Here is a 23,907-nt window from a genome sequence, read left to right as displayed (position 1 = left end):
GCCTCTGTCCAAACTGTGAATCGAGCAACTGGGTTTTAGGGCTTGCTCTATTTCATATAATGTAATCTGTGAATGACTTTGTTTAATATTGCATGGGCTGTTGTAAAGTAACATGTGACATAGACCTATTTTGGTTCTTCCACATATGAGGGCAGTTGTGAATGTTAGTAAGGACAACTCCCAAAAATGTATCTTACTCGTGTGTATCAGTTTCTGATCGATAGTGTTACGGCCGGTGGCCTGGTATGTTTCCTTTGTCTCTCTCTTTTCTGTATATCTGCAGCTTTCTAATGAAATTAATTCCATTGGGAACTGGCTGCAGCCCTAATCCTCCTGCGCCACTCCCTGAGGTCTACAGCAGAGCTGATTGGCTCACCAATTATCAGCTCCACCAATCCCTGATGAGGCCTCCCTTTTTAAACCCAAGACTTCCTGGGAGAAGGCACAGCTGACTCTTTACTGAGACAGCTTGCCACTTTGCCAGGTGTTTGTTGACTGCTGTATACTGCATTGTCTTTTTGTGAGCTTGTGTAAATCTTTGTTACTTGTGATAGTCCCTGTGAGGGCTTTGTATGTAAGCTTATAGTAGCCTACTAGAGTTTTGTTTGTTGTTAACCTTGTTTGTTGTTAACCTTAGGTTTTGGTCCTATTTTGTTTGGTTAAGACCTTTGGTTCCAACTCTGGTTGTTTTGTGGATTCCTGTTCAGTGTTTTTCTTTTTGGTTATGACACCTTAACTTTTGACTGTAGAGTTTTTTTACCTTTAATTTTTGTCAAACCCAAACAATAAATTCCAAACTGATAAACCTTAACATCTAGGTTTCTTTAATGTTACTTCTCTTTCCCCCTGGCTGAGCTGGGTCGTAACAATAGAGATGTAAAGCATGTGGTTTCACAAGTGTTGATGTATGTACTTTATTTTGTCCAGCAATTTTAAAGCACACAAGAGTTTTTCTCTGCTTAAAATATATTAAGATGTATTTATAGATAATGCAATTTTCTTATTTACTCATAGATAATGCAATTTTCTTATTTACTCATTGAACTCGTGTATTTATTTCTGTAATACTGTACAATAACTACATGAGTTTGATCTTACGATTTGCACGTCTTCTGTCCTCTAGTGGTCAAAAAGATTTCTACCTTTCATTGTGCGCTTTTTTTCTGCCCTCTTGTGGTCAAACCTATAGCTCGGAACTAGCACGTCTGAACAAGAAGCACGGACATATTAGTGTGCTGCACATAGCGAGAACACCATGTGGAAAGAACGTAGTCCACTTTAAAGCTTATTATTTCAACTTTAGTGGTTCGAAACATTTAGCTGATCCAGTTTATGTAATCAGTATGGTTAGCTTATATATACTTTAGCAACATTTTTCGAGTTTTTGTGGTGAAACTATTCAGTCGGCTTCAAGTTAAATCATGGGGAAATCAAAGGTAAGTGCCAGACATAGCATGGGAGCTAATGGCTAATAACCATTTACATAGACGTGCCATTTACGTTGACTTGTCTTTGATAAAAAGCCTTGTTTTATGATAACCAGCTCTGGTGGAGAGACATTTATGTATATGTGTTGGGTTGTAAATTTGCATCACGTTCATAGTTCGCGTTGTGTAAGAAACTTGCGTCTTAGATATTTAACCTCAGTAATGAGTTCTGTTCATGTTTTCTTTTCCATTAGACTAAAAACCAAAAGAAATCCCGAGGACAAGCCATCCACGTGGCTGAGGATGCCTACAGGTCTGTGCCCCACTCCTTCGTGTTTCATCGAGGTCAGGTTGGAAAAAACGTGGGTCAGCTCGTCCAGGACATGAGGAAAGTCATGCAGCCTTACACCGCAGAGTCTCTGAAGGTCTGTCATCCTCTTAAAGCAAGGTCTGCTCAAGCTTTAACAACCCACTCATCATGCTTGTAACTTTCTTATTTTTAAAATTCAGGTACGGAAAAAAAATCTCCTTAAGGATTTTGTGTCTGTAGCAGGACCCCTGGGGGTGACCCACTTCATTATCTTTGGTAAAACTCCCGACAGCATCAACATGGTGAGAACCGAGTCTGATCACGACCTACATACAGTTTTCTCACATAAGGACTGCGTCACCATCAGTTTAATTTTCTTTCTCCTTCCAGAGACTCGCTCGACTTCCCAAAGGCCCCATGCTTTATTTTAAGGTCCTCAAGGTAAGTTTTGTAACATCCAAGTCAAATTTATTGGGTTTACATGATGACGCACAGAAACCTGATTGTAAAGTGATGTTTTTCAAGGTAAACGCACTGATGAACCCAAGCTATCAAAGCCATTTGATGACCCCTTTTAATTATAAATCAACATTTATTCAGGACATTTATATTTTATTTTTCCTTTCCAGTATTCCCTTATCAAAGATGTGGTTTCATCGTTGAAGAAGCACAGGATGCATGAGCAGCAGTTCACCCACCATCCACTTCTCATCCTCAGCAACTTTGGAGTGGATGGCATGCACGTGAAACTCATGGCCACCATGTTCCAGAACACGTTTCCCTCCATAAACGTCCAAAAGGTGCGTTTAGTAAAACAAAAATCACCCACCTCATGTTGAGAACGATGTGATGACAGTATAGTCTTCTGAGTATCTGTGAAGATCTCTCAAAAGTAAACGCTATCTGATTTGTTGTTGTGAAATGAGTTTTCAGCATAATACAAGTTTAAGCCTTGGGTATAACTTTTTTTTTTTTTTTTCTTAGGTAAACATCAACAGCATCAAGAGGTGTGTACTGTTCAGTTTTGACCCAGCATCCCAGGAAATTCAGTTTCGGCACTAGTAAGTAATGATCTGTTAAGGTATTGATCTAATATCAGCATTTTGAAGTGATGGGCTCAGATGATGACAGATTACGACTTGACACTGTCATGATGCATGTCTAAAGTAAACGCACTGATGAGCCTTCACACTTAAAGACAGAGTTCTGTTATTTATTGAGTTTTTTTCAGTAACAAATTAAAAGTTTTTTGTTGTTCTCGTCCTGCAGTAGCCTGAAGGTCGTCCCTGTGGGGATGAGCCGAGGAATAAAGAAGCTAATGCAAGAAAAGTTCCCCAATATGAGCAAGTTTGAGGATATCACTGAACTGCTGGTGAAGTAAGATTCTTTTACTTCTCGCGGCACTGAAAAAAGTAGATTGCTTCCATTTTACAAAAGTAAAAATGTATCTGAACTCTTTATTTAACAACTCTTCAGGGGAGCGAACTTGTCTGAAAGTGAAGCCGAGCAGGACGGCGAGCACAACATAACGGAGCTGCCACAGATGTATTCCGGAAGAGGCAACATGCCGTCCCAGCAGAGCGCTGTCCGTTTGACCGAAGTGCGTACGAAGCGACTAGAATACGTCAAACTCCTCCACTCCGTATGGATCAGTTGAACCCGTTTCATTTTTCTCCTTTTAGATCGGTCCTCGAATGACGCTGCAGCTGGTGAAGATCCAGGAAGGGATGGGAGACGGGAGCATTCTTTACCACTCCATGAGTGAGTGAATGTTTCTCCCAGCTTGTTTCTGCTTCAAATGTCCAGATGAACATGATGACAATAGCATTATGAATTCTATGATTTATCTCTACAAGTAAACGCTTACTGATTCATCCTGAGTTCTTTATTTGCCTCATGCACATTTGGCACAAACCGTTTCTCAGTCTGGATTTTTTTTTTTTTTGTGCCAGTTTCCAAGACAGAGGAAGAAATACAGGAGATCCTGAGGAGGAAGGAGGCGAAGATGAAGGAAAAGGAGGAACGCAGGAAAACACAGGAGCAAAATGTGGCGACGAAGAAAGAGAAACGAGAAGAGAACAAGTAATTTGAACGTAAAATTATTGGGCAATTTTCTTTCTCTTTATTAATACTTGAAGTCTGTAAAATATTTTCATCTTGTAAGGAAAAAGAGTCTGGAAGGCATAAAAAAGAAACAAGCTGAAGCCGAGGAGGACAGTGAGGTGGAAGATCCAGGGATGCAGGACGATAGGCCAGCTGCTGTTGAATCTGATGATGATGTGGAGTACTATAGACAGGCTGTGGGGCAAGAACCAGATGAAGGTGAGTATTCAAGTCAAACAGCCGTGCACCGTTTGTTGCACTAGTCTTGCTTTAAATCCTTAAAACATATTTCTCCACAATGCAGATATGTTTCCGGGGGCCAAGAAGAGGCGGCGTCCAGAGAAATCTCACGACCGAGCCAAGAAGAGAAAGCTGTCCCCTGGTAAATCAAAACAACCAGATTCTAAATCACCAAAAAGAAAAGGTGCAGTTGGGCAGCACAGAGACAAAACGGGAAAAGCTCCTCATGGAAAAGGCTGGAAGAAATCTAAAGATGAGGAGAAAGCATTTGGGAAGAAAAAGCGGCCTCCAGGAAAAGCATTTGGCTCTAAGAGATCTGGAGAGAGGGAAAATAAATTTTCACGCAAAAACTTTGATGGAAAGAGAAACAAGGACAAAACGTTTCAGACAAAAGGTCACAAAGGCAAGTCTGGCCTCAAGAGGAAAGGTGCAGGTGGAAAGCAAAGCTTCACACGGACAAAAGGAAAGCGCTGAACTTTGTTTTTCCCCTTCATTTGGACTTTGGGTGTAGTACCTTCCAAAGGCAACAGAAGGCAGCAAATGTATTTGCTCTTACTGCTTAAGTCTGAATAAATGTTATTGGACAGTTTCAAATGAACAAATTGTAAAAAAAAAAAAAAAAACTACAGAAATGTTCATCAGTTTATAGTTGTTGACTTCAGAACAAAAATAAAACCTTTTTTGATTAAATAACAGCTCTGAAGTTCTTGTCTTTCATTGATTTGTACATTTCATTAATGTTAAGTATTCTAATATAAAATAGTGTTTTTGCTTTAGATTAACTTCATTGGGAAGATTTTTTTTTTTTAGCTTCTCACTGTAACCCAATAGTGGAGAATCAAATTTGAAGAACAAAGAATTAAGCATTCAACAGTTAAAAGTGAATGTAAAGCATAAGGATGGGAAAATGATGGTTACATATTTGGTGTTATCAATAATCTGATGCCATTTTATAAATTTCTCTGAAAGTAAAGTAATCTGAACTATTGAAGCTAAATTGGAGTACAAATCTAAGCAAAGAACTGCACTGCAAGGAAAAACTAAAATCTAGATTAAGATGTACAGTATGTTACGACTAAAGAACACACCATGAAACCAGAACGTTCTGGCAATCATTTGTAAATGCTGCTGAAAATATTTGAACACTGTCAGATCTAAATGTTATCTAAACTAATGAAAATGACCTTTGCACATAACATTTTGCTGTCATCTGTATTTGAGGGCAAGCAACACTCTAAAAATAAAATTCAAACCACTTCCTTAACCAGCCTTGAAGTGAGTTTACATCCTTTTTTTATGATCGGTACAGACGGCATTCTAATAACTGAATATCTGCTTCTGCACTCAGATGTTTTAGAAATGGTTTTTTTTGTTCAATGCTGCAGTCAGTGGCTCCACTTTCAAATGCAGCTTTGCTCAGAGAATTAGTCACAACCCTAAAAGAGTAAATGCTTCATTTTGCCTTTTATTTAGGCCATAGTAGGCTTTAGTAGGCAACATGGTTGCATATATTTTCCACTTGCAAATAGTTATTCTACCAAACTAGTTTCTGATTTTGATTATTTTTTATTTATTAAATGTGCATTTTTATTATTATTTTGTAATTTAAGTATTTTTATTCCATGTTGTGCATTCCCACTCAAAATCTGCAGACGGTAATCGACCATCTCTTCATATTTAGTCTTTAGTACAAAGTCGCTTTTTAAACAAAGTTCTGACATGAACTAGGCTTTTGTATTGTAATATTGGCAAGTGGATGGTGCTGGTGTCGTCACAGCTCAGTTTTCCTTCTGCATCTTGCACAATGCAAGCCAGAGCATAAGGAAGTGAGTCTTGTGTTATTCTGAGCTGTTCATCACTCACTTATCAGCGGAGGATGATCGAGGAGCAATTCCTGTCTTCAGCCTTTTCACCAACAAAATAAAGTTTGCATGTCTGCCTTTTGGTAAGCTGAAGTTATTTTTACTTCTTGATTGAAATCTGTGTAGACTTAATGCCTTACTCCATTTTTATTTCTTAGAGAAAACAGGATGGCAGTCAACTTCTCTGAATGTGAGAAGTTTCAGATTGGCCTGCTCCCTACCATGTACGGGGTTGAGTTTGTGGTGGCCTTGGCAGGAAACACGTTTGCCCTGTGGCTGCTGCTCATCAAAGAAAAACGCAACTGGCACTCCGGTGTTGTCCTCTCCTGTAACCTGGCCATCAGTGACCTGCTGTACATCCTCACCCTGCCTCTGCTGATTGTCTACTACGCACTGGGGAAACACTGGCTGTTCGGCGAGGCTGTGTGTAAAATCGAGAGGTTCCTTTTCACCTGCAACTTGTATGTGAGCATTTTCTTCATCATGACAATAAGCGTGAACCGCTGCATAGGCATCGTGTGCCCGTTCTTCACCCGCTTGTATGTGGAACCTTTTCATGTCAAAGTCATCAGTGCCATCTTATGGATTATTGTTGGAGTCATCTCGAGCCCTATGCTGAAGTTTGCTTCTCTTTGTCAACACAGTTACAATAACAACACGTTATGTGTGGCTTTCTGTCACCAAACGTCTGACGACAGGTCGGACTTTATCTACAGAGTGTTCCTTGCTGTTTTTGGCTGTCTTGTTCCTTTCATAGTAACTTTTACTTCTTACTGTCTGTTGTTTCGGGTTGTGTGGAAAAATGTCAACATAACGACACTTGAAAAGCATAAAGTTGCCTTGTTAGTCTCATCAGTGATTGTCCTCTATGCTGTTTCCTTTGTGCCCTATCATGTCTACCAAGTCTATCATCTGTATTTGAGGAAAAGTGACCCCAAGAGCATAAACTGTTGGGTCTACAAAATGTACCAAGTGTCCAAGGGACTGGCAACGCTGAACATGTGTATCCATCCCATACTCTACATGGCTGTGTTTGACAGTATTAGAGTAGCATGCTGTGGAAAGAGCTCAGAAGACAACCCAGAAGGATGAGGAAGTAGAGCCTGGTTTCAGACTAAACATAACTTTGCTGCATGTATCTTTGTAAGATGCCTAAATGTCACAGCTCTGTGCTAAATACATTTAATCACATCTGTTTGTAATAAAAATTTTCATTTTTTTTCAAAGTTTTCCTCATTTTATTCTTTACATGTAATTTATACAAATGGGATCAAATGTGTTTTCACTTTTTTGTCAAACTTAATGTTTCAGGTCATGCAACAAGTTTATATATCAGATAGAGTAAACACAAGATGTAGTTTCCTTCCTGCAACTTGCAGGAAAATAAAATAATTACCATTATATTGTAAATGTACTGCAATGAACCAGGAGAATTTCTTACAAAGGAGTTCATAGTTAACCTCTAAAGCTACATGTGGCTGACAAAGAAGCCCAAATTATCCGCATTCTACATCCATAGTACTAATATGCTAGTTTGGATTGTCTTTTGTTTATTAGTACAGGGAACTGAATTTTGTCCATAAACTTTTATTTTTGAAAGAATTGGCATCACGTTAGACCTTTATTGCGAAGTTTCAGTGCCGGAAGTATGTGCTGCAACTTCGCGGTGATCCTCTTGAAGCTAGGCTAACGGAGAGGATGCCGTCGATTGAATACGACGAGTAAGTTTCACTAGGTTTAACTGTTTCCGACTGCTTTTACAGTATTTTACGAATATAAAACTGAATTTCCAACTCTGACTTCTAGCTCCAAGCCCAGCTGGGCCGACCAGGTCGAGGAGGAAGGAGATGAAGGTAAGGAGTATTTTAGCTTGTGGAGCTAACGTTAGCACAGCTCCGGTAGTTCGCAGTCCGCCAGAGGAGAGTGAGGCCCGGCTAGGCGGCTTCCACTTCCACGTGGTTGTAGGGCATTAAAAGCAAGTTAAATGTAACCACTGACTGATCGGGATAAATAGCTTTAAAGCGATATTTGTCAAACCTTTTTCTAACGATCCAAAATGGATCAATTGCTATCAGATAATTAGAAAGCGGACATGATGACAGGGACCGAGGCAGTGTTTTCCAGCATGTTTAAGGGCTGTCTACGGAAGGCTAGACAGTTATGATAGACATAGGCCACTGCAAATTGATTAATATTTAGCTTAATTTGTCAATATATTCGTTTTGATATCTGGACAAAGCTAAAATAGGAGACATGACAACAGATGGAGAAGTTCAGCTTTCCTTTCGACAGTTTGACCACGAATAATTTTAACTGGTGATTATATTGTTTTCTTTATGATTGTCCGACATGTCACTCATGTCTTATTCATGGGGATTTTTAAAAGTTTACTTTGAAGATAACTGTTGAAGAATCTTCCCGAAGTCTGTAGATTTGGAATAAAAAACTTTTCTTTTTCAACAGGCACTCTACCATCTCCTAAGGAAACCATTAAAGGAAACATAAAAACTGTCACTGACTATAAAATAGATGATGACGGAAAAAAATCCAAGGTAATTATTTGATCACATTACTTCACACTTAAAGTGAAAATATGCAATAAATCCATGATTTTATATATATTATTTTGTTATAGTGGTACTTTATTAATAAAATTATATTTAGTATGTATTTTTTTGTTTGTTTTTGGTCTAGATTGTGCGGACCTTCAAGATCGAGACACGGAAAGCATCCAAAGCTGTTGCCAGAAGGAAGGTTTGTATCGAAGGTGCATTCACCTATTGAATGATCAGCGGTAAAAGTCCCAAATGATGTAATATTTTTTCACTCTTTTATTGCAGAACTGGAAGAAATTTGGCAACTCTGAGCGTGATGCACCAGGTCCCAATGTTGCTACCACTACAGTTAGCGACGACGTCTTTATGACCTTTATATCCAGCAAAGATGTGAGAATCCGTTGCACTTATTAAACCCAGTGTTGTTCACAGCTTAATAATGGAACAATAACTTGCGGCATCCATAAAAGGATGAGAGAACACTTTACAGTGGATTAGATAAAATGTTTTAGTAATCTGAACTTGCCTTCATTTGACTTTGTAAACAACTCTACAAACATTCTCACCTTGCTAATTAAATTAGTAAGAAAAATGGAGTAATAATCTCTAACATACGTTGTGCAGAATCTGTAACTTGTCCCTGAGTTGCTAATTTCTCTCATTTTTGCAGGACTTAAATGCTCAAGATCAGGAAGAAGATCCCATGAACAAACTTAAGGGACAGAAGATTGTGTCCTGTCGTATTTGTAAAGGCGACCACTGGACAACCCGCTGTCCATACAAGGACACCCTAGGTCCCATGCAGAAGGAGCTGGCTGAACAGCTGGGTCTTTCTACTGGGGACAAAGAGAAGTCTCCTGGCTCTGGTACTATTTGTTCACTATTTAATACTCAATATTATCATTATTATTTAAGCGTGGTTGTGAATTAAAACGGCTTGCTCTTGTGTTTTACCAGCTGAACCAGAACCTGTGCAGCCTGCGCAAACCAAGACTGGAAAATACGTTCCCCCGAGTCTGAGGGATGGAGGAACGCGAAGAGGAGAGTCTATGCAGCCTAACCGCAGGGGTGAGTATTAGTGAAGGCACAATGACTTTCTGCATTTCAGTTCTTGAGCAGCATCTAAATATTAATCTGATTAAACACCGAATGATTGACCCTTACAGCTGATGATAATGCCACAATCCGTGTGACCAACCTGTCTGAGGACACCCGTGAGACCGACCTGCAGGAGCTTTTCAGACCATTTGGCTCCATCTCAAGAATTTATCTGGCGAAAGACAAGAATACCGGACAGTCCAAGGTTGGCACTCACTGTTTTTCTGTCTCTGCTGTGTTGATTACCGTTTGTCATCATTGTGCATTGGGATTTTATAGACTATGACCAGAAATGACAAGCACCAGTTTTCTGATCTAATGCTATCGTTCCTGCAGGGATTTGCTTTCATCAGTTTCCACCGGCGGGAGGATGCAGCCAGAGCCATCGCAGGCGTGTCAGGATTTGGATATGATCATCTTATTCTCAATGTTGAATGGGCCAAGTGAGTTTACAGTTAATTTTGTGTATTAAATTAACAATATGCTTTTTTATTGCTAACTTTTATTTTCTCTTTGCAGACCTTCAAACAACTGAGGGATACATTAGACTTTCAACATGCCAGATTTTGTCACTGTAAAGTGTGACTATGATCTAAATAAAGATAAACTGTCACTATCTGCTTGTTGTATATCCTTTGGCTTTGGCAGAGATTATAATATAAAGTTTTGTTTTACTTAAATAAAGTATAAGCTAAGTTTTATACCTAGACTTAGCTGTTTATAGTTTCTTAAAATTGAAAGAGGATTCTTTTTTTCTTTAAATTCTGCATAAAACTTTACCTGAGAGGTGAGCTCTTAAATACACAGGAGTGGCTGTAAACATTCATAACATGACTTGGAATTTAAGTTATTTCAGTAATTACAAAAGGATAACCTTAATAGATCTTAAGTTTATTTTTGATTGTGGCTTAGTTCTTGAAAACCTAAATGTCTGTTCAGAAAATTATGGGCAGCCTGATCATGGTGAAGACTTAACTTCTACAGTTGTCCAGCTTTCTGTCACTGCCATGGGCTGTACAAGCCATTAATCACTGGTAGTATTCAGACAAATTGAGTAAGAATGTACTACTAACCAAGATAATCAGTCTTGATGGGATGGTAAACCCATTCTAAAGATTGGAGGTTATCAAGGTGTGGGCTGCCTCACAGACATCAAAAATATGGTCCAGATTCTCTGTTAAACCAAAGACATTAGAGGAGGAAATGGATGGGAGTGAGGCTCAGTGGTCCAAAATCATTTTCAGACAAAAGTAATTTGGAAGTTAAATTGTGGACAGAGTGAGGTTCCACAGTTTGAAGTTTCCACAGATTATTTGGGTAGCGTCTAATCTGGCATTGTCCATGTTTTATGAATTCATTTAAAGCCCTTCTTGTTTCCCTCTACCTTAAAGCTGACTTGGCACCTTCCCTTACTGGGGTTTTAGATTTCAGGCTATAGCCCATTATTACCTAAATAAATAGAAAAATCAGTATGTAGTGAAGCTATACACTAAGAAGTTTTAGATTTACTGAAATAAATCATCTTGACTTGTTAGTTAAATTTGTTCCAGCTATTGCTGATTGCTGAGCTGGATGTGTGTGAAAGATGGTAGGAAACCCAAGCATCTTGAAATAGTTAGTTTGGGTAAAAACCTTGCAGCACAGCTAAATCTATAATGAAACCAAGAAATGAAGTGGCAAACTATATGTTTTGCAATTTTTAAAAGACATGTATATGCTTAGAAGTTGGAACTAAATCACAAACAGAAAATTATAATCCACTTATTCATTAAATTTAATTATGTTGAAATATGTAAGGAGTAGATGCAGATGTAAATACCAAAATATTTTTACTATTTGGTGGACATACAGTATAACTTGTCTATACAAAGCTGCATCCTCGTTGCTGGTATTAATGCACTGCTCCATTCAATCACATACAATTTCAGAAGGACTTTATTTGAAATATTACATATAAAATCTACATACAATTTATTCCACATTGAACATTTGACAACATGAATAAAAACAATTAAGATTCAATATGGAATGATTACTACATAGTACATAGTGGCCACTTGGTGACAGTGAAGTCAAGATTACTTAAAAAGTATTCCAACATCAGCATTAAAACCTTTAAAACATGGAAATATAGAAGTTAATCAGAGACCTCCATCTTCTCTTGTTTGATGTCTGAAAAAAAAAACCTGAATAAGTTTAAATGGTAAATGCAGGTTTGGAGAAATAAAAGCAGACAAACCAAATTACCCACCTGCTGTAGCTTGTTCCTCCTTCATCCTGTCTGAGATGCATTTCTTAATCTCCAGGCCGATGGCTCTGGAGAGTGGAGGAGGTACAGCATTTCCAACCTGGGAAAAAGAAAACACATTTCTGATCATGCTGATAAAGAGTTTATTATTTGTTTATTATTATCAAGACCCTTGATAATTTAATCTCCTAATGTTAAATTGTTTGGGAACATACCTGTCTGTGTTTGTCCAAGATGTTTCCAAAAAAGCGGTAGGTGTCGGGGAAGCCCTGAGAGCGAGCGCACTCCCTCACACTGACAACTCTGTGCTGCTCTGCATGCAGAACACGGCCCTGTAGTTACAGGTTTGGGTTAAAATCACAAGGAAAGACAAAAAAAAAAGATTTATTATTATATAGAAGCACCTAGATCTTACTCAAAGCCATGAGTAAGATCTAGGTTACTAGATCTTACTAGTTCTGTTCTCATAGTTTTGAGAACTGAACATTCTCAAAACTATGGAAGGTATTAGATTAATACTTTTAATGATTAGCCATAAAAATCTGTTCCAGAGAGAGAACATACCTGCTTCCCCATGGGTTCAGGGTTGGTAACGGTTGTGCTGAAGAAACCGTCCCACTCCAGTCTGCCGTACAGCCCGGCCCAGTGATTGTGGCGGTTCCCAGTATGGGGCAGACACCAGGGGATCAGCGTGTTGAACTGCCTGTCAGCAGAATCGCAGGTTTTCCCTAAAATAACCAGACATTTCTTCAGCTGGAGATCATCATCAATTCTATTAGAAATCAAGTAAATGAACCTTACATACCTCCTGCACAGGTGCAGACTCCTCTGAGAGCACCGGTGCTGCTGCGTCCGTTCTTCTTATCATGATGCGTGTAACGTAGCTTCTTCGTCGTGGTGCCGTCTTTTAACCGAACTTCAATGTTGGGCAGATCTCTCCAGTCGGAGCCCGGAGCCAGAGGGATGTGACGCATCCTGGCCTCAACCAGAGCACTCATGTCCTGAAAACAGAAATTAGTATTTAACAAGAGCAGCAGTAATTTGTGATGAGGTTATGTGAAAACTAAAATATAGCTTACCTTGCAAATATGGTCTCTGAGAATGGGCTGGTACTGCGAGCCTCTGATCTGCCTCTGGAACCAGGACTGAGGTTCTCCGTTGTAGGAAATCTCCAAAGAAGCAGCACCATTGCGAATCTCGGGCAGGTCAGACATGGTGTCCCGGACTGTGATGGTCCTGTAGATGCCACCGTTCCCTCTGATCCACAACAGAACAGTTAGATCCACAAGCTTTCGGGAGATCTGCAGACCTGCATAGGTCGAACTTTTTTGTTTTTTTTTACCGCGTCACGTTGCTGACGTATTTCTTCTCATCGACCGCCACGGTAAGCGAGCACGCTCTGGGAGCAAACACGTGGAGAGGCTCAGGGTAGCGAGGAAGCTTCTCTCCTGGAGCAGCAGCCAGGATGATTGCCCTGCGGCGGGTCTGAGCAACGCCATACTGACCGGCCTGATGAGCAGGAGAAAACAGAGCGCCAATCTGGTTTAGCCTCACCAGGACAGCTTCACACATCCACAACAGAAATGGAGCGATCTGAATGGTGGTACCCACTTGAAGGACTCCAAAGGTGCACTGGTAGCCCATCCGCACTAGGCAGCGCAGAGTCAGCTTCAGGACCATGGAGTTCTTGAAGGATACAAAGTTCCTCACGTTTTCCAGCAGGAAGAACTTCGGCCGGTAGTAGTCGCAGTAACTGCATGAGGAGCCATTCAATCAGCAATCCAAACTGGATCGTCTTCTATGTAATATTATTCATGGCTAGTCAATAAGACACTCACCTCAGATAGGACACCACGAGTGAGTTTTTGAACTTAGAATAAGTGCGAGAATTGAAGCGATTCATTCCACTGAAACCTTGGCAAGGAGGTCCGCCGCACAACATTTCTACATCTCCCTTCTGAGGCAGCTTTTGGCCAAGGGAGTTGGTCTTTTCTCCAGACATGACCAGCTTAAGAAGGACATTACAGTCCTCTGTGAAAACTGTGGTGCCAGGATTGTTGAGTCTGAACGCCTGTGCAGCAGGCTCCCACATTTCAATAGCCCAGAGGGTCTCGGAGATACCTGAAGGAAACACAGGGTATCTGTAGGCTTCAGCAAGTCAGATTTAAGTCTTTTTAAGACCTTTTGGAATTAAAGTTAAGACAGTAAAAACTATGTAGGGAATCCTGCTGGTTCACATGGGCTGGCAACAGAAGTTAGCCAGTGGCAAAAACAAATGTCAATAAAACTGATGATAATTTTGCACTTATCCATAATGGAGGCAAAAAATAAGCTAGCTAGCTAACAAGGGTATATTAGCAGCTAATTAGCGGCTGCCTGGAGTCATAGAATGCATTGAAGACGTCTGAATGCGACTAAAACTACAAACGAGATTGAATAGTATTACTACAACACTCAAGAGCTGTAATTAGCATATTTAAGGCCAACTTACATTCTTTAAAATGAACTTAAAACCTTTTAAGGTCTTAATTTTAGGAACATGAATTTAAAACCTTTTAAAAATATACAGACACCCAGCAACAAGAGCAAATTCTGGGCAACACATTTGTGTGTTTGATGAAATATTCTGGTAACTGAAATGCAAGATTAACCTACCAGCCTGGTGGAAGCCTTCAGAAAGTCCACCACAGCCAGAGAAAACATCAAGGGTGCGATATTTTGGTACTTTAAGTGCCTGTGGTTCCATGCGAGACTCTTGTGGTTCTTGTGATGCTTTTCCTTTGCCTTTACCTGATAAGTGTAAAGTGAAATATCGGTCAGCAACAAATTCAAGAACATCCAGATCTCATGTAGGCCTTTATTTATTTTTTTTCAAAAACCAACCTTTTCCTTTGCCCTTCCCCTTCCCTTTATGAACACAAGAGCGGGCATGGTTAGGAGGATCTTCAAAACTCTTTGATTTAGCGTTGTAAGCCTGTAAGAGAGAACAAATATCAGACATATGCTACACTGAAGAGATGCTTAATTCAGGCAAATTTGAATTGACAACAGAAAAAAAGAAGAGGAAATAGACGTACCTCCAGGAAATAGAAGCGGTCCGGTCCACCGCTGGAGTAATCTTGGACAGATTCATTCAGGTCTTCTGCGTACTCTACTTGACAGCGTCCAAGTACCTCAGACATGCTAACCGTCACTTCCTCATCACTCCAGTAGAGCTGATTGATGTCTGTATGGTAACTGGCTTTGACGCCTCTGTGTGTGTTCTCCGGCCTGATTATTTACACAAATATCTGTTAGTTCTTCACTCTTTTACACAACAAGACCCTTAAAGATCCTGAAAATGAATGAAACGTGTACCTGTAGAACTTGTAGAGCCTCAGCTTGACCTCTGAGGTGTCTGATTTTCCATTGCTGCGGCGATGACAGAAAATCTCTTTGATGCGGCCAACACGGAAAGGCTCTGGGGCATCCAGGTTTGACCCCTTAATGTAGTCTGAAGACTTTCTGTAGTACTCCGGATACAAATCTTCATCCACATCCTCTTTTCTGTGGGAGCGCTTCACCGGACTGGCTGGTTTCACACTTAAAAACAGGAAAAGGTGAATCACATGATGGTTTAGGTAACAGTCTTAAACTGAGAACTTCAGTTGTTTTCTAGATCACCTAGAAATCAAATAAATATAGATATAGATACATTTGCATGCTTTTTCATAGTTTTAAATACCATAAATCACTTTGTTGCACTTTGCTGCATAAAAGGTGCTCTACACAAAACAGCTATTATGGACCATGACCCACATTTTAACCATGTCAATTATTAGATCAGTTAGTCTACCACTCAAGTCAATCCTGAATAAAATCGAGACAATTTCTCATAGACCATTCGATAACTTGCAGGTTGCTTGAATGACATCTTGTTTTTAGTCTATAAAGTACAGAACAATGAACCAAATTGCCTGACAGAATTGCTTGTAAGGTCACATCAGAAACTAGGAATGGTACCGAAGCACTACAATCATGAAATTGATTAGCGTTTTGACAAGTGTTGGTTCCTTTTGCATAATTTACTGTAGCTTTTCCATAAAAGTCAAAAGGTCAGTGATTGGTTGGCTTCCAACAGTTTGTTTGCATCTCTGTTCTCAGTCACTGGACTTCTAATTGCACCAAATATAAATCAAGTTCATCTCCAACAGCCCTCTTATTACTGCCCGATACCATAGTGTCAGGCAGTAATAACTACCCGCTAGTGCTACAGAAATCTACTCATTTTGTTACCTAAAACTGAAGGCTTCAGGAGGCATGTAGACGCTGTCTCCAACCCTGAATTGTTCTCCCTTGAAGCAGGCCAACGCATACAGAGCCTTGCTGTCACTGTCCTCATTCTCCAGGGGTTCAAACGCTCGAGGTACTTCCTGCTCATCTCGCTCTTTAGTACGGGCGCAGCTGCCACAGAATCTAAATGAAAACATAACCAATGTTAATGAAACATCATAAAAAGCTAGAAAACTAAAGTAGTAATCCTTGGCATTATTCGATGCCAAACAAGTTCTTTTACATGCCTTTTTATTAATCTTACTGAACAGGTTAAAATTTAAAAAGCCATTTACCTGAGCTTGCAGTCTACCGATTGTTCAGTCTTAGGAGGAGTCTCAAACCGAGCAAACTCTGTGTCATACCAGAACTGATAGAAGAAACTCTTCCCATCGTCATCAATCACCTTCAGGTCAACATCCACCCCACCCTGAAATAAATGGACCCTCTAAATAAACAATTCAGGACAAAATGCAATACATAGTTCATTAAGACCACCAACTGACCTCCATGAACCAGTTGTTTGATGGAGCTTTGTACATGACGTTCACTTTTCCCTGTACATAATTGAGCAGCATGTCTTCACATTCATCGACGATAACCAGCTCCAGTGGATCAGAGGACTCTCCGAGGACTGTGTGGATCCCACGGAGGAACCAGTGGGCATGAAACATCTTCCCATTATTGTCCTCCCACAATGAAGTGATCCTGAAAAGAAATATCTCATTAGCTATAAACAGGTTAGACTCCTTGTGGTGTTAGAGGACATAAAGAGATGTCATACCTTGCCAGATACAGAGGAGTGGACGGATCTTCTGATGAAACTGAGACGCAGTCTCCCACTTCCAGCACTTCATCGTTCAAGGAGACCTTCTTGTAGTACTGCCTCTTCCCTGCGGTCTGAAGAGAATCAGAGTTAAAACCCATGCCCACACCAGCACTCCTATTTGACAAAAACCTGAGGTGCTTTATAAGGAAAACTGTAAAAAAAAGAAAGAAAAAAAAAAACACTTCACACTGGATATCTTATGATTATTTAAAAGAAATTATGTATGTTTTGCAAATAACCAGCCTGGGTTTCTGTCCTAGAAAGCACTACAATCATGAAATTGATTTGAGTTTTGACAAATCTGCCTCACTTCATGGTGACCATTTTCATTAAACCTCAAAATCGAGCTACAAATATTAATAGGAAACTGTAAATCGTGTCAAAGGAAACATGCTTTACGACAACTTTCAGCCTGCAACTGCTGGTTGCCATGCATGTTAATGGCAATGCTGCTGCCACCTGCTGGCAGAACGCAGGTATCACAGCACATCTAAACTCCCAAAATCTCAAGCAGTGAATCTTGTTTTGTTTTTTTGTCATTATGCAGATTGCGTTTGACAGAAAATCCAACCCTGTTGTCACAAAATTAAATCCTACCTCAACAGGCTCACCAACCCATGCAAGTTTGGACTGGGTCTGTCTCTTTTTCTTGGTTTGAAGAACCTTTTTGGTCTTCTCTGCTGGAACATCTTCCTCCTCAATATTCTCATCATCCTCAGCCTCCTTTACAGCAAGGTTTGGACATCTAAGGGAAAAGAATTACAAAGTCTAACATGTTTAACATTAAAACAGCAAGAGCAAACTGAGATCAAAACCCCCAAAAAAACAACTAAATTTGTGTTTTGTTTTGCTGCTTTAACATCCTCACCTTCTCTGCTTACAAGCTTGCTTGCTTTTGCCACTTCCTCCAAATTTGATCATATCCTTACAGGCTGTGCACTTGCCACAGTCAGGAGACTGGCACACCTAGAGACGGGAGACAAAATCAAACGTTTTATTCATGTAGAAGTGCAGTGAAGGATCACCATAGCTTGGCGTAAATCAGAGCTTCTCCAACTCACTTCGCAGACTCCACAGCGCTGCCGTTTGACTCCTCCCTCCTTATCATTCTGCTCTATCTGATCAGCGAAGAAGGCATCGAAAATCTGGTAGACCATCTTGGTTGTGGTGGCCTTGGTTGGTCCCTTGCTGTCCTTCTCTATCTTAGTTGGGTGGCGGATGGTCTGTCTTCTGGCTGCTCTCCTGTCAACAGAAGAAAGTTATTTAATTTAAAGCTGTTGTTTTGGTTTCACCTCATCGCACGTGAAGTGATGACATTGTGATGCTTCTGGCCGTTAAACCCCAGCGTCAGGCCATGCAACGCAACAAGCAAAGAAATGAAACACACACTCTAGATGGAAAAAGCATTTTGAAGTGAAAGTATTGAATGTGGAGAATCTGATTTTAAAGATGAAAATTTAATAAATCAGCTACTGTTTTCTTCTTCTAGAGACAAACTATTTTTTATGAACTACCAGTTTACACATCTCAAACCAAAAGTGAACACATTAATGTAGCAAAAACTAGACTGCTATACAAACTTGCTGCTACGGCCTGAAACCAAGTGTACATTTCACTGGCACCAATTCACACACCTACCTGATAAAAAAATGCTATACTTAAACTAGGAAAATAACTTGGTATATAAAGCAAAACCGTGGTTAAAAACAAAATGCTAGCATGAACTATGGTATGGATCTTTGAGCATCAAGCTTTGGAATGTTTCACATGAACACAGCCACAAACAAGCTAAATTCAACCACAGTAAAGCCTACCTACCAGTACAGCTGCATGCTGCATTAGGAAATGTTAAAGGAATATTAGACTTCTGGGAGACAAGGAGTGAGGAGTGTGAATACACGAATACAAAAGTAGTAAAAAACAACAGCTTGTTTATAGGAGCTTTCATTGTCAGCTCATGGTCACAGATCTTTACCTCTTTCCCAGGGTGACTCCTGCCAGTTTGATCAGATCTCTCATGCAGGGAGTAACAATGATTGGCTGCTCATCTGAGTCGCCGGCCTCATCGTAACTCTCCACTTGCTCCACCACAAACTGGGCGTGGCGCAACAAGGTGTCTTCAGTGAAGCAGTTGAAGTTCAGTCCTGCTGGAGGGACGGTGGTCTGCAGGAAACAGGCAAAGGCGGTCAGCGCTACATCACAGCACAAAAAACCCAAAGTGCTCAAATTTCACGCAAGAGCTCACCTCAATCTTGTTGAGAAGATCTTCGTAGGTGGCGTCTGGGTTCTTCTGGAGGAATTCCACCACAATCTTGCTCATGTAGATTTTCTCCTGCATCAGTGCGAAAATGGGAGCGTACTCCTCACTGGGCTCCATCAGGATGTAATCGGCAAAAGCTGCACAAATGAAGATGATGTTAGCAAGTCACTTAAACAGTGTTAGGCATTTGGTAAGAAGAGGAGAACTTACATGTTGTGAATCCAATTAAAGCCTTTTCTCCTCCATCGAAACCAGTTATCCACCAGGCGTTGATGGGTCCAAGCTTTCTGGCAAAAACACCGCCTGAGTCGAAGAAAACGGAGAATAATTTGTAGAGTTACAAGCAACCAACAAAAGGTTTACGTCTTGAAGGAAACCGTCGTACTGGTTAAGCCCGGGCTGTCGTCATAGATTGGTTTCACATAGCAGCTGAAGTAAAGCTCCACGTTCTTCTCAATCAGCCCAGAGTCAAATGGGCAAAGATGGCCATGCTTGTCGTACACACTGCAAAGAAACACCACACGACTTAGTCAAGAACTATCACAGAGCACACAGCAGCTTGGATCCAGACCGGATCCCCTACCTGAAGTTTGTGATCCGGTGTTGTGGCAGATGGTCGTAGCTCTCAAATCCATCCTCATTAGCCTCAAACAGCGACAAACTCTCATGTGTTAACATCTCTGGCTCTTCAAGCTGAAGGTGGAAGTTAAAAATAGTCAGGTTTGGAATTAAACGCCACCCTGACGGGCTTTGACCATCTGAAACCACGAAGCTCTCACCGCGTTATCAGGATCCCCTTGAAACATCTTCAGATCTGGATCATCCAGATACTGCCTACAGTCAGGGCATTTAGGAGGTGGCGTCTGGAGAGAAAAAAAAAAAAAAAGTCAAAGGAAAACGCTGAAGCTGTTCATGTTGTTACAAACCACAGCATCAATGTTTAAAGAAGCACCTCAATACCTTTGCAGCAGGTCCTGGTTTAGTAATCTTGGATTTCGACTCCTCTGGAGCAAGTCTGCAGAAAACAAGTCAAAAGTTGGAAATAATGAATTCACTCCAGGAGTAGAAAAACAATAAATAAATCTGGATAGGTAAGGACTTACTTTTCATCAGAATCCACCCTGAGGCGTTTCTCCACCTGAGTCTGCAACACAGTGCAAAATAGATTTTAACAAACACTCAAAGTCCAACCCTGATCAGACATTCATATCTGCTGATCAATAAAATCATCACCTCTTCAGTGTCGTCTTCTTTCTGCGCTTCATTTATTCCATTGATAGCTTCTCCGTTCAAGTCCTCAGATTTGCGTTTCTGACTGTAAAGCAAATCCATTTTAATGTCAGCCACTTCCTGAGAGAAATAATTTGACTCTCCTTTTTCTTTTCAGAACCCATGAAGCCGATACGTACACTTTAGAGAACATTGACAAGATGGTTGGCTGTTTGCCACTGTTTCTGGTGACTCTGGTACTGGTCGGTGATTCTACAAAATAGTTAAAAAAAAATTAAAAATGTCTCTTGAAACATTCATATTTTGTGACTCAAGCTCTTGAAAAATCAGAATTTGCTGGAATAAGTGTTAGACTAACTTTTAGTTTCAGAGTTTGCCTTGCTCCTGCGTCCACCTTTCCCTTTGAGAGCAGGTGGTGACTTGGTTTCTGTTTCTTCCTGTTCTGTCGCCATATTTACATCTTCGTCCTCTTTATCTTTATGGGAGCCATTAACAAACCCATTCGCCTTGCCATTCTGCTCCACGCCGTCCTCATGCGAGCCATTTTCAAGACGAAGCTCTTTGCCCAGCAAGACCTTAACTTTAGAGATGTAAACCTCCTGAGGAAAAAAAATAAAAGTTGCATGGCAGATTATAGGAGGATCTCCACAAATAAGAAAATCATGAGGGAATGAATTAGATTAAAATGACTCAAGGTTAAATATGTCAAATGCACCGTGATTTTTTTAGGATTAGTAAATATGATTATGACTTTAGTACCGATTAAAAGTTATAAATCTCTTTAAGACAAGCACAGGCAACAAGATTAACTGTAGCCAAAAGAGGACTGAACAATGATGAAGAACTGGATTCTTGATGTTTCAGGTTCAATGTGAAGCTTCCACAGTTTGTGATGATTTGGGGGAGAAATGTCCCCTTCAGCAGTTGACACAGGCTGTTTTATCAAGATCACCTCAAACACAGGGATATACTCAGCAACCTTAAACCACTGCATGCTTCCCTCAGCTGATAAAACTGTCTGGAGATTACATCCAAATAACACAGATGAGCTGAAGTCTGCTAATAAAGCACATGCCTGACCCAATAAGTGGGTGATTTTAAGGCTTCTGTGGGACTTTATGGGATGCAGGAATTAATCAGGTGTCAACAGAAACACTCTTAAGCTACCAAAGTCAACAGAAAAAAACAACACAAGTTTTCATTTTTGCAACTGAATCATTAAAACAAATGTACTTTTCAATATAGTGATATGTATTCATGTAGCTAGGCAAGAACAGAAATAAATACATAGAATCCCTGACCTTTGAGATTTCTGAATTCTTCATTTTCTCCTCCAGGTTGGTCAGCTGGTCCTGAGCGTCATCATGCAGGAAGTCCTGCACCAACCTTAGCTTCTCTTTCACCTGATCCTGAAATAACAAGTTCACAGTAATGAAAATTTCAGGTTAAAAAAAAATAAAACACAAACTTACATGACACAATTGCGTTTCCTTAATTATGTCATGTTAAAAAAAAAATCTGAAACCAAACTTAATGTTATTAGATTTTAATGAAGCAGAGGGAATAACTATTACAGCATGGGTCGCACGAAGCAGTAGTACAGTGTTATTGATTACAAACTTTACTTGCCTCTTCTGGAGAACCATCTTCATCCAGCTTCTGCAACCTATACCCAGTACACATGACAAGATAACGATACAGTTATGCCAAAGGAATAGGACGCCGACTTATATATTCTAATATTGAAATCAGGTTAACAGAGGGAAAGGGGAAAAAACATAAATAAGAAAACTTCATGAGTGGCGCCAAATCACGCACACGAACCCATCCATTGTGAGGCTAACCATGCTAGCAAGCTAATATCAGGAGAAGGAAAACCTACCAGCTGAATTTGACAATTGGCAACAAGCTAACGCTAGCTGCAGATGCTACTGCAAGCAAAGCGGCGAAGTTCAGCAGTCATAAGCAGCGGGGTAAGTGACAAATTTCCAGTCCTGCTGTTGTAACTCCCAATATAGCATTGTAGATTGCTATATACATATCACAATAGTAGCATTTTTTTTATATATATTACCATACCTCTTTCTCACGTCGTCGGGCAAAGACAAGGACGTTTTGGATGGCATCGTAAAAAGCTATTCAAAAGCCGAAAGACAAACACGATAAAACTGCTTTAACTGTTAAAACACCTAGTTGAGCCCGCTGTCATTAACCACAGCACGGCTCCACAGTGACCCGCCAGTCTGTGGACGCTTCCTAACGTGGATGCTATGTGCAGTTCGGGCGCGCAGGCCGTGTTTTCGCGCGGAATGTAACGTTGGGATTTGCGTTTCCTTTCCGGGAGCCGAATCTTTTGGCTTAGAACGCCAACAAGAGCCGACTTTTCCGTTTCCCAAATAGCTTCACTTCTTCTTGCCCTGGGAAATAACTTTTAACATGTAATTCATACATGGAAACACAATCCTAATCCTTTATTGATAATTTTTTCTCAATGCAACAATTTTAACTTGGTTGATATAAAAAAAAAGTTAGAAAATGTTGGGGGTTTTTTGTTTTTGTTTTTTTAAAATAAAGAACGTTTTACACATTTTATAGCAAATCGCATGTTAAAAGGGGTTGTGAAGTCAGGAGTGGTACGAAAAGCTGTTTTCACTGGTTGAGCTTGACTCATTTGTCCGTTTGCGAATTTGTCGCATAACTGTCTTTTGAAAAAGATTTAACAATGTTCTGTGTCTATTTTTCAGAGTGATGGATGATGGTGGCTTATTTTTAAATTGAATCTCAGCATAAATAGTTTGGAATCATTATATATTTATAGTATGTCATTGTATGTACACGATATGCAAAGTTAATGTAAAATGGCCAGTAAAAGTTTTTCGGATGGTATGTATTATCGTACGTTCACGTAATGAGCTGGCACATCCTGCCGGTTCAGTTGCGAGCGATAAAGCAGTAACGGAAACCCTGGCACTGCAACGCTACCATTACAAATACTTATGGGTAAAATACCTATATATAAAATGTACAATCTCTATTGAACAATTGAGTTGGGCTCACAAAAGCATTTTATGTGTCGAATTTAGAACTCATAAGTAGAACCGTTAATATTAGGAGGCAAAATATTGCCCAAATTATACATGTTTATAAATAAACAAAAAGCCACGGTTTCCCCCTGATGTATCACACTTGTTGAAGTCCGCTGACAGGCGGAAGCAAAAAGAATATTGTTTACTAATGGGTAATAACAGAAATATCCATCTCGGCATTTGTGATATGAACCGTTATAAAACACTTAGTATTCAAAACTTAGTTTATTTTGCAGCCCTACTTTATTGTAATTGTATATCAAACGCATTCCTAACTCCACATTTCACTTTGGCAAAAATATTTTCAAATGATTTAGGTTAAAATGAAAAGAAAAACAAAGATGGGAT

General features: G+C 40.0%; 3 protein-coding genes across 4 annotated transcripts; 2 read left to right on the top strand and 1 right to left on the bottom strand.

Annotated features, from left to right (window-relative positions):
* Positions 1–1,212: 1,212 nt before the first annotated feature.
* On the top strand, positions 1,213–7,163 carry ppan (peter pan homolog). Its single transcript, XM_028042959.1, has 14 exons — positions 1,213–1,436; positions 1,682–1,852; positions 1,938–2,039; positions 2,128–2,178; positions 2,367–2,537; positions 2,722–2,798; positions 3,007–3,114; positions 3,214–3,337; positions 3,420–3,498; positions 3,690–3,819; positions 3,902–4,059; positions 4,145–4,552; positions 5,951–6,005; positions 6,101–7,163. Exons 1-14 carry the CDS (start codon positions 1,422–1,424, stop codon positions 7,032–7,034), a joined length of 2,583 nt encoding a protein of 860 aa, XP_027898760.1. The 5' UTR covers positions 1,213–1,421; the 3' UTR covers positions 7,035–7,163.
* Positions 7,164–7,574: 411 nt separating this feature from the next.
* eif3g (eukaryotic translation initiation factor 3, subunit G) lies at positions 7,575–10,213 on the top strand. Its single transcript, XM_028042079.1, has 10 exons — positions 7,575–7,663; positions 7,749–7,795; positions 8,406–8,494; positions 8,637–8,696; positions 8,783–8,887; positions 9,168–9,363; positions 9,455–9,565; positions 9,664–9,800; positions 9,932–10,038; positions 10,115–10,213. The coding sequence occupies exons 1-10, from the start codon at positions 7,641–7,643 to the stop codon at positions 10,128–10,130; spliced, it is 891 nt and encodes a 296-aa protein (XP_027897880.1). The 5' UTR covers positions 7,575–7,640; the 3' UTR covers positions 10,131–10,213.
* Positions 10,214–11,512: 1,299 nt separating this feature from the next.
* Positions 11,513–22,785, bottom strand: dnmt1 (DNA (cytosine-5-)-methyltransferase 1). Of its 2 annotated transcripts, XM_028042077.1 has the most exons (35): positions 22,553–22,785; positions 22,103–22,139; positions 21,775–21,882; positions 20,832–21,072; positions 20,653–20,725; positions 20,477–20,558; positions 20,347–20,387; positions 20,204–20,258; positions 20,023–20,106; positions 19,827–19,936; positions 19,629–19,747; positions 19,454–19,546; positions 19,229–19,380; positions 18,959–19,146; positions 18,802–18,816; positions 18,045–18,225; positions 17,852–17,949; positions 17,581–17,728; positions 16,939–17,054; positions 16,661–16,862; positions 16,451–16,584; positions 16,119–16,298; positions 15,201–15,425; positions 14,921–15,113; positions 14,727–14,817; positions 14,499–14,633; positions 13,682–13,964; positions 13,455–13,596; positions 13,186–13,352; positions 12,923–13,100; positions 12,649–12,844; positions 12,408–12,571; positions 12,059–12,175; positions 11,847–11,943; positions 11,513–11,767 (listed from the first exon to the last, which is right to left on the bottom strand). In XM_028042077.1, the coding sequence occupies exons 1-35, from the start codon at positions 22,597–22,599 to the stop codon at positions 11,733–11,735; spliced, it is 4,527 nt and encodes a 1,508-aa protein (XP_027897878.1). In that variant the 5' UTR covers positions 22,600–22,785; the 3' UTR covers positions 11,513–11,732. The 2 variants fall into 2 exon arrangements, with proteins under 2 accessions (XP_027897878.1, XP_027897879.1); XM_028042078.1 differs by lacking the exon at positions 18,802–18,816.
* Positions 22,786–23,907: the final 1,122 nt, after the last annotated feature.

Source organism: Xiphophorus couchianus, chromosome 16 (assembly GCF_001444195.1).
Source record: "Xiphophorus couchianus chromosome 16, X_couchianus-1.0, whole genome shotgun sequence".
NCBI classification, from domain to species: domain Eukaryota; kingdom Metazoa; phylum Chordata; class Actinopteri; order Cyprinodontiformes; family Poeciliidae; genus Xiphophorus; species Xiphophorus couchianus.
Note: the sequence above shows the minus strand (reverse complement) of the source record. Positions and strands in the feature narration are given on the sequence as shown.

What these genes read in the sequence shown, in the direction of transcription:
- dnmt1 (XM_028042077.1), bottom strand. Translation starts at nt 22,599, where the DNA reads ATGCCATCCAAAACGTCCTTGTCTTTGCCCGACGACGTGAGAAAGAG. An exon ending in AACCAGGACCTGCTGCAAAG is followed by an intron (nt 20,107 to 20,203) that starts GTATTGAGGTGC and finishes TTTTCTCTCCAG; the next exon opens with ACGCCACCTCCTAAATGCCC. An exon ending in GGGGAAGGGCAAAGGAAAAG is followed by an intron (nt 14,634 to 14,726) that starts GTTGGTTTTTGA and finishes TACACTTATCAG; the next exon opens with GTAAAGGCAAAGGAAAAGCA.
- ppan (XM_028042959.1), top strand. An exon ending in TTTATTTTAAGGTCCTCAAG is followed by an intron (nt 2,179 to 2,366) that starts GTAAGTTTTGTA and finishes TTTCCTTTCCAG; the next exon opens with TATTCCCTTATCAAAGATGT. An exon ending in CATTCTTTACCACTCCATGA is followed by an intron (nt 3,499 to 3,689) that starts GTGAGTGAATGT and finishes TTTTTGTGCCAG; the next exon opens with TTTCCAAGACAGAGGAAGAA.
- eif3g (XM_028042079.1), top strand. Translation starts at nt 7,641, where the DNA reads ATGCCGTCGATTGAATACGACGA. An exon ending in CGAGGAGGAAGGAGATGAAG is followed by an intron (nt 7,796 to 8,405) that starts GTAAGGAGTATT and finishes CTTTTTCAACAG; the next exon opens with GCACTCTACCATCTCCTAAG. An exon ending in CCTTTATATCCAGCAAAGAT is followed by an intron (nt 8,888 to 9,167) that starts GTGAGAATCCGT and finishes TCATTTTTGCAG; the next exon opens with GACTTAAATGCTCAAGATCA.